This window comes from Daphnia pulicaria, chromosome 2 (genome assembly GCF_021234035.1).
Source record: "Daphnia pulicaria isolate SC F1-1A chromosome 2, SC_F0-13Bv2, whole genome shotgun sequence".
NCBI classification, from domain to species: Eukaryota; Metazoa; Arthropoda; class Branchiopoda; order Diplostraca; family Daphniidae; genus Daphnia; species Daphnia pulicaria.
In genome coordinates this window covers 8834659-8844134 of record NC_060914.1, presented here as the reverse complement: position 1 = coordinate 8844134, position 9476 = coordinate 8834659, and the positions used below count along the sequence as shown (strand labels likewise).

General features: G+C 44.3%; 1 protein-coding gene across 1 annotated transcript; it reads left to right on the top strand.

Annotated features, from left to right (window-relative positions):
* Window positions 1–1775: 1775 nt before the first annotated feature.
* On the top strand, window positions 1776–5625 carry LOC124327802 (fibroblast growth factor receptor-like 1). Its single transcript, XM_046786800.1, has 9 exons — window positions 1776–2337; window positions 2507–2616; window positions 2754–2881; window positions 2996–3146; window positions 3286–3482; window positions 3679–3859; window positions 3982–4203; window positions 4468–4626; window positions 4805–5625. Exons 2-9 carry the CDS (start codon window positions 2532–2534, stop codon window positions 5362–5364), a joined length of 1683 nt encoding a protein of 560 aa, XP_046642756.1. The 5' UTR covers window positions 1776–2337; window positions 2507–2531; the 3' UTR covers window positions 5365–5625.
* Window positions 5626–9476: the final 3851 nt, after the last annotated feature.

Here is a 9476-nt window from a genome sequence, read left to right as displayed (position 1 = left end):
GTGTGTTGGCCCCAAACCCGCTTGTGTTCTTCGAGGGGTGCCAAAGAAAAAAACATTTTTTTAGTCGTCACGGCAAACCTTAGATGGCAGTCATCGACGATTTGCGCGAAAAGAGTTGCCGGCTTTCCAAACGGGCAAATAAAACAAAAAAAAACAAAAAAACTTACGAGTTTGATAATAATAACCCCATCCATGGTGAACCCTTATTTACCTGTAGATCCGTGTGTAGACGATATTTGATTTTAACGCAATAATGGAAACGACAAAATCCAAGAGTCATTGATCAACATTCCACGCTTGTCTGTGGCATGTGATTGGTTCATCGTCGGCGCGTACACACTCGAGACAAAACCGAAAGGCTGGGAATGAAAACAAAAAAAAAAGAGAGAAGAAACACAAGAGAAAACAACAAAATCCATTCCGATTTTGGGCGAACTCTCCATCAGTCGCGCCCGGTGATAGTGATCGCATGACGGAGTGCGCTGGCCGAGACACACACGAGGGCCATGGCGTGATCGTGTCTTATAGATTGATAGGTTTTTTCTCTTCTCTCTACTTTTCTTTTTCTTTCCCTTTTTCTTCCTTCTTTCTTTTATTCCTTTTGTTGTTGTTGTTGTTGTGTTGTTGTAACGTTTCTCAATCGCACTTTGTAATCTACGGAACTAGGTGATTTGCATAATCATGAAAGGCTATAGGACCTCTTTATATTTATATACAAAGAGATGGATTGAAAGTCAATCAATCAAGTGGTGTGTAGTAGCGTCGACTGCAGCTGTTGATGCTTATCAATGATTTATAAAGAAGCAACTTCATTTATTTATTTCCTATATTTTTTCTTTTCTCTCTTCTCGCCCCGACTTGAATGAAACGGGGGGAGGATCGACGGACACGTTCAAACAAAATGAAAATAAAGGGGGGAAAAAACATAAAACAATCAGAATTTCGGGGAATAGATTGGTGTTTCGGGGGTGCGGGACTCCGATAGTTATATCTGATGTGTCTTCTCACACACACACACACACACTGTGTCGGGCTAAGGGCGCCCGATACACCTGTTGAGTCGGACAAATCAATTTCGTATACGCTGTTCGATCAATCAAACATTTCTCTTTTTTCAATTCATATTCACGCCCAAGTCATTTAAGCTTACGGTGTATTCAATAATGCAACCGCGCAAATCTTAATTGTGGATTGTAGTTACACTTGTAAAAACCTTGTTTTTTTTTTTTTTTTTTTTTTTTTTTTGCTCTGCTGGCATGTCGTCAAAATCTAAGACAACCAACCCCTTTTTTACAAGAATTATTTTAAAAAATAAGTTCTTTATATGCATGAAGCTTCTGGATGCGCTTCCGTAATCATTCCGTATATATAAATAACACACGTGATGAAAACCGTCAAACAGGAAAAGGTTGTTCGAAAGCTGTTCTAGCTTAGGAATTACATATACATACATAATAACAAAAATGTGTGTGGATGTGTGTGCTGTTTATACTACTGTATGTGTGTTGTGCGTAGGCTGTGTAAACTATCAATGGCGTGATTCAGTTACACTCCCTATACTAATACACGCCACCTAAAGATTTTTTGGGTTTTCTTTTTGGGCTTGGGCGCAAATGATCTGCGGAGCCGTTGGAAGAGACTGGACAGAAATCCGTGTGAGCCCCCCTTCGTCTTGTGGTGTCCTGGTCCGTCTGTTGTTGTTGTTTAACGAAGAGGAGGAACGTGCTCTTCTTCAATCTGGACTGGTGCTGAGACTTATGTAGCTGGCCAAGACACTGCCCAGCAGCAGTTGAGGTTCCAGTGTAAACAGCAGCAAGTCACGAGTTGTATAAAAATGTGGCCGGTGTTACTGCTGTTATTTCTTTGCGCCCTGCACCAATCTTCAAACAGTTTAGATTGGAGTGGAGGGCCAAAGTCAAAACACTGCGAGGGGCTTCAGAGCTTCCTCTTTCCTCTCTATAACACTGTGGAAGTGTGAGTCACACAAGTTCCTGGCTATACAGTATACACATTCAAGACCACGCAGCGCTCAAAAAAGAAAAAGATGGTCAATTCTCCTGGCTGATTGAGTATAGAGGAGAAAGCGCCGAGTCACTCGTGCAGCAGTCACTGGCCCGTCAGCCGTGAGATGAGCGCTCCTCGCCATTCATCACCGCTCCGTTGCCCTTGACGTCGTCGTCATTTCCATCATCGTCCGCGCGCAAATCGCGCTTGATGATCAATTAACCGCGAGCGCTGATTGCAGTCATCATCGTCAAGAGCTCGACAACAAAAAAAAAAAAAAAAGAAGAAAAAAGAGTTATAGACCGGGGACGGAGAGAGTGAAACAGTTCGAGGGTGAGTCACGAGTGTGTGTCTGTGATCAACATTGACGAGCATCAGAGATGTGAAGGGCGCCACATCAGGATTCGCTTTGTGACAGACTCGTCTTGGATCTTCACTTTGTTCTCCCTTGACAAAGCCACTTATTGTGTGTCTATTTTTTGTTTTCCAAAAAACTTCAAAGGGAGCCAACGAGTGTGGAACGCAAAATGGAATTGTTGAACCGACAGCAGCATCTAGGCATTTGCTGCTTCATTTGGCAGCTGATCACCACGAGCGGCATCTTGGCTGGAGGTGTATATAGATCGCGCTACTGCGCGAAGATATATAGAAATTGAATTCCAGCCTTTTATCTTTTGATTTCAATCGATCAACGACACATATTCAAAGCGCTGTACATTCCACATTTTGTTTTTCTTTTTTTTTCGCAGAGCCGCCAAAGATCCGGAAGGACTATCGCACGATCGTCCGTGCTAATGTGATGGATAGAGTCCAAATCTCTTGCCCTTTTTATCAGCAATCTGGTGATTCAGCTGGTCTTTTCTTCCGTTGGACCAAGGTATATATAAATGCGGGAAAGGAAACTGTTTAGCAACGATTTTTGATAAAAAATACTGTGACTGTCTATATTATTATACCAGAATAACTATACAGTATATAACACAATTGACAGGATAACGAGTCCATTTCTCTGACGCGATTTGAAACGAAAGGCGCCCATTTGATCCTCGACGACGTCGAATTAGAAGATGCTGGCCTTTACGCTTGCACCGCCACCAATGGCTTCGGAAGCCAAAGCGCTGGAATAAAGCTGATTGTCACAGGTAGGTCTTTAAGACATCAATAACTATATCTGGTTTCTTTTGCAAAAATAACGTCTTTGAAGAAATGGGAACCTTTCGTCTCCGGTATTATTTACTGTGGCTAAAAAAAAACCATCGGCTGTGTCATTCATAAGCGTAGATCCCCTGGCGGAGTCGACGACTACGCCTAACTCGGCCGGATTCGAAAGTAGTTCCAACGATCTATTGATCCAAGGATTGGGTTTCACCGAGGAAACGCTACGCCAACCGAGCCGAGTGCGCATCACAGCCGGCAGTTCGCTCGACATCCAATGCGGCGTCACCGGCTACCCTTATCCGGATCTTATTTGGCTCAAGGTAACTTCCGGCAGCCTCTCTCTATAGCTCTCTAGCTCTTCCGTCTCGACATAATATTAGAGATGTAGGTCTCTCATCAGACGATGTATCTCTTGATGGATTTGACTCAGCGGATGCTCTTGTACTGTGCCGGCCTTCTCCAAAACTTGTGTTCTTTTCGTCGTCTATATAAAACTTTCAATATGTATAATAAAAGAACGGAGCGGAATACAAGCGATCGCCGGAGAACAACCAACCGGACGAGACCAGTTGGAGGAAGGCGTCCCTCTTAACTCTGCCCTTCCGAAGAGCTGCGTCCGGATCGTCGGCCAATTACACTTGTTTGGCACTCGGCTTAAAGGGCCGCATCGAAACGACGTTTGACATTCAAGTTCTAGGTATAAGACACAGCACACACACACTCTGACATTCAATTATAAATATATAAGCCAATTATCAATTATCAGTGACAAATATATAAGATGATGACGTGTCTCGTCCGTCTGTGCATTATATATAGATTCGACCGTGCCGGACATGAGCGAAGTCCACCCTTCCAACGTGACCGAGTTCAGAGGTGGAAGGGCCAAGTTTCACTGCTGGGTGCGCAGCACGTCTCGGCCGGAAGTCCAATGGCTCAAAAGGCTTCCAGGCGTCGTCGGCGGCGGCCCAGCAGTAGTCCGCAATGACTTGAACCTATACTCTAACACCTCGTTGGTTGTTGGACAGGATCACTACCAAAGTATATTATATACGATGGCTACGTCTTATACACGACACGCCTCTTATTTTTAGTTTTTTTTTTTTTCTTATTTTCTTGATGTGCCTAAAGAGATTCAAAGTCATTCGTGTGCATTCGACTCTATGTACTTACATGCATGCACTTTTAGACTCGATGAGACAATCGGATTTGGGATGTTATAATAATATCATTTCATTTCTCTTATTATATTATTCCTTATTTATATTTCCCATTTGTCTTCCATGGCCGTGCATGCAACTATAGAACTGGAAAGCGATGAGCTGATGTGGAAGGAAGATGGAAGTTATTTGAAGACTCTCCAACTGGACCCACTCAGCGAGAAGGACGCTGGCCTTTACCTCTGTCTGGCAATCAACCGTTACGGCTACAGCATTGAAAAGACTTACTTGAACGTCAAACCCAGTAAGTCAATTAGCGCTCCTCCTATATGTATATATTAGAGCTCGCCCGTCTTGTATTACCTAGCTTTAGCGCCCGGCCAAGTGCTACTGATGCGTGAAAGGTTTTTTTAAAAATCTTGTAACTAATAAAATCGATTTTTTTTAAATAATCTCATTTCTATGTGTCTACACCCAAAAAGACTACGAGACGTCGAGAGAATCGAAATCCGTGCCCATTTCCATCATGGTGGCTCTGCCGTCGATGCTCTTGATCAGCATCGCCTGCGGTTTCGTTTGCTGGATGAAGAAGCGCGAGAAATTGAGACGCCAGGCCGAGTTGGCCGCATTGGCCACCGGCTGGAGCCACGCTTTTGTCGCCCAGCAGCAGCAGCAGCAACAACAACAGCAGCAACAACAAGCGATGGAGGCGACAATTGAAACAACCTCCGGCCGGGGTAGTAGCAGCCAACAGCATCACAGCCGGCAAATGCTAACGAGCAGCGCGGGGTGCCATCGTCTTAACGAGGAGGCGGACCCGGGCCTTCACGTCATGGGCTCGCCCGCCTGCAATAAGCGCGTTGAGGTTGACACTAGTCGCCAGTCGTCGTCGCTGGTCCAGCATCAACCGCCTCATCCTCAGAGCGGCGGCGACGACCTCCAGCAGCAGCAGCAGCAGCAGCAGCCCAATTATTATTTCCAGCGGCCTCGCCATCATCAGCTGGAACAGCAGCGCAACACGTCGTCATCGCTGATGATCTGAAGACCGATCCATTAAAAAATCTACTCTCGTCTGCTGCTGCTGCTATGCTGGCCCGTCTGATTTCTCTCTATATTTTATATTCTGCCGCCGCGCCTCTGTGACGACGACCGCGCCATCAATTCCCCAGTCGGCCATTAATGAATTATCGACACGCGACGAGACCCTTTCGCTTGCTAAGGCCCGTGTGGAACAACTTCCCTATATACACTGATGGAGAAAACGCATAATAAATACACACGCAACGAAAATAAAATAGACTAGACCACGTCTACCGTCTCCTCTATAGCCTACATAAAATAAAAATCATTTCTTTTCGAATTTTTAAGTTTCTATTAGGCGCGCCATCTTGGGAGGGCGCCATTGGAAATAACGGGACGGGGTCGCCCCATTATTTTCTCTTCATCAACTCGCCTTCTATTATGCTATACATTTGTGCTGAAGAAAAGAATATAGAAAAGATATGGGAGCGGTTCGAGTGCCCTGCATAGCTGCTGCGGGAGGAATATCTATCGAATGTAACCATCGGCATCGGGTACAGAAGAAGATATATCCAGCATAGATACACTCGACGACGTAATAGTTTGGAAATATGGCGATGGAGTTGTTAGCGCAGCAGTGACTGCGGAGTCATTCTCGGCGGCGAGAACGAAGCTGATTGAATGCTAACGATGCGCTATTGATTCGCGATGAAGAAAAGGCGACATAAAAGGGAAGAATACATAAGAACACAGGACTTTTGTGAGAGAATAAGATAGACTCCAGCTCATCTATAAGTGTATAGGTGAATGGGGGCTATTTGAAATAAACTTTTGGCCCAGGGATTTCAATCTTTTTCTCACTTCCCTTATTCTTTTTCCTTTTTTCCAACTGTTGTGTATATGCCAACAACGATGTTTTCCACCGAAAAAAGTTGTCAACATCATCATCTCCCCCCCCCCTCTCCGCTCTTAACAACATACGTCACCTTGGACAGTTGACTGTGTCACCATCTTTCATTCTATAGAGTTGCTCTTCATCGTTCCTCTGTATAGAACAGGACCCTCTTGCTCCCTCCTGTTTGTCCCCCTCTCCCTGCCACCTTTTTCCCCCCTATAGACTGGGGTCGGCTGGGACGGTTGACCAGATGGTCACGTGATAGGATGATCGATGATGTTGACGATTTGCTAATCAACAAAAGGGAAAAGAAGAAGAAAAAAAGGAAAGAGCGAGGGGAGAAGTCTGTACGCCGCACATTTATATACACAGCAGAAATATAACGACGTAGGGGGGAGGCAGAATAATGAGAGAAGTATAACAGCGTGTGTATCATTTAGAGGGAAAGAAATATAGGAGAAAAATGGGATAAAAAGGGACACACATGTGTCAGGTGACGGAGGTGAATGTAGGTGATGAATGTGTCTTTCATCATCGGCACAACCGATCGAAGATGCAAACATTAGATCCCTGCGCATTTCTCTCGTCCATTCTTCTTTCTTTTTCTTTATCCCATGGACAACCATTCAGGGTGGAGTGCTGCATGGGAAATGGCTCCGATGGTGTAGAGTAACACACAAATATATAATCCAGGACGTGTATTATGTATACATCTCTCTCTCTCTCTCTAACCTTTTAAAATAAAATAAAATAAAATGTTCAAGTTAAGAAAAAGAAATAACCGGAAAATCATCTTTTATTCATGTTTTCTTTTCTTTCCCCTTTTGATCCTTTTTTTATATTCCCAACATTTTATTTTATTTTTTCTGAAATGTTACACGGTCCGGCTTGTTGTTTTTTTTCGCAGGCCCAGCTGATATGCGTCGGCGGCCGTTTTTTTTCTTTCCGACGGTTCCGACTGTGCTGCGCGTCGTGGCGGTGAATGGATGACGCCGCTAATGGATCGTGTGCACTCTTACCGAACGGCCCCTAAAGAACATGGGGGGGGGGATGTGATGAATGATCAATTCGTCTGTTACACACGTTCAAAAAGTACAGAAACGCCGGGCGCTTTAGTAATACGTGAACTCTCTCAGCTCTCTCTCTCCTTCAAAACTCCTATAATAACTTGGTCCCAAAAATGATCGGCAAAAGATTTTACCCATTTATCGATCGTTCATAAACCACACACACTATACGGAGGGGGGTGAGCTATAGCGGGCCGTCCGTCCATAATAACGGCCGTAATAACCGAACGGCACAATTCAAGGCGCCCCATTAGAGAGAGGCCGCAAAAGATGAAATACACAGACGTAGATGTATTTGAGCGTCTATATGGCCGCCTAGGCTACTATATATGATGCTGTTGGATGAATCTAAACGCCGTGAAATCGTCGTCTCAAAAGCCGGCCGGATGGCACACCGAGACAAACCGGGCGGGCGGCTGTGCGGAAAATCATAGATGGAAGCGTATAGAATGACGGCAAAAACGGGCGATATAAAAAAAGGCGCGCGGCAGACCTCGGGCGAATAAATCTGCACGACAGGACGCGCCATAAAAAGGAAGAAAAAAAAAGTCTGTACAGCAAATATAATAGCGACGGGAAAAAAAAGGATCAAAACGGTCGTTCTATTACACGACAAGGCGTCAAAAGAAGAAAGAAAGAAAGAAAAAAAGATGATGAAGACGTCGCTTGATGCTGCTGCCGGCCGGAGAGAAGACGTACACTATATTGCCACGTCAATGCCGTGGCGGATGAGAGAGAAATGTTCCTCTTTGGCTGATTCATCCGGCAGCAACTCAGCACGGCCTCTCAGCGCGGCGTCTATATGCGCCAGATGTTTTGGTATATAGAAAAATAGATCCAAAACCAGGGCGTGTATATATATATACGCTCACAGCTCTATGCCCCCGCGTCGCCACAGCAACACACACAATAACCGAATAGCCGACATATTTGTGTTTCCAAGAGATAGAAGAAAAAAGAAGGAAGAAAGAGAGAGAGAGAAATCACGAAATAAAAATATGAACCAAAAGTCAGATGGAAGAAAGAAGAAGAGAATATGGAAGTTTTAAAAGGAGAGAGAGAAGAAGATGACGTCGGCGGAATGATGGAGGGAATGACACGGCACAACTCTGGATTGTCTACGGCCGTAAATAATGAATAAATCACAAATGAAAAAAAAGAAAAAAAAGAAATAAGATAGGCACAGAGAAAGAATAATAAGAAGAATCAAAAAAGAAACGTGAAAAAATGTCGGGATATTTCCAGCAGCAGCCGAACGAAACTTAAGCAGACCAAAGATGGAAAGAAAAGAGACATTCTTTTGAGCTGCTGGTGGTATATTATATTGATGACGCGCGGGTATAAGTCGTCGTCGTCGTCGTCGCATATGAATATCTAAGAGAAAGCTGCTGAATATTTCGCAGCCATTTGACTCAAACGACCAATAAGAAAAAAGCCCCGGAACTTTATATCTTATGTATATATAAATATATACCAGCCAACTATTTCACTCTCTTATACATCCTCAAAATGTTTTTTGATGGAAGCCATGAGAATATCTAGAGTTTCCGACTTGTCGTGTGTTATATCGTTGCGTAAGCTTATATAGGTGTGTGTTCTGTGTAACGCTCGGCATTGGAGGAATGCTTCGTGAGAGCTGTACACAGCCCCGTGAATGTGCCGCTGGTCTAGCTTCTTGGTAGACGGACGGCCGGCAGGGAGCAGCTAACAGCCAACAGCCACGCTCCGTCGGTGACAAATCTGTTAACTCGATCGTAAATCCTTAAAAAGTCACGGGCTCACGCATCTAGACGTATATACGTATACGTCTATAGTCAGATGTGCTGGGGCGCTTTGCAGCATATAAGAAAAGAAGCCCAAAAGACCCTCTTAGTGTCTGATGGCAGGCAATGCAATACACAGCACACACAGCACACTCGTCTGTTTTTTTCTTCTTTCCCCTTTGCCTTTACCCGTTGTATCGCATAACACACACACACACACACAGGCCAGGAATTCTAATAAAACAAACAAACCCAACCAACCATCCAACAAAAAAAAAGTGAAAGCTTTCCAGTTACATACACAGTTTAGATGTTGTGCTGCGTAGTAGTAGTATATCCTATACATTCGTCCATAACAATCATATTCTCCCCTCGTTAACCATTTTCCTCCTTTTTTGTGTGTATATAT

Coding starts and splice junctions, on each gene's coding strand:
- LOC124327802 (XM_046786800.1), top strand. CDS start 2,532: ATGGAATTGTTGAACCGACAGCAGCATCTAGGCATTTGCTGCTTCATT. Junction 3,147..3,285: donor AATAAAGCTGATTGTCACAG/GTAGGTCTTTAA, acceptor TCATAAGCGTAG/ATCCCCTGGCGGAGTCGACG. Junction 3,483..3,678: donor CGGATCTTATTTGGCTCAAG/GTAACTTCCGGC, acceptor GTATAATAAAAG/AACGGAGCGGAATACAAGCG.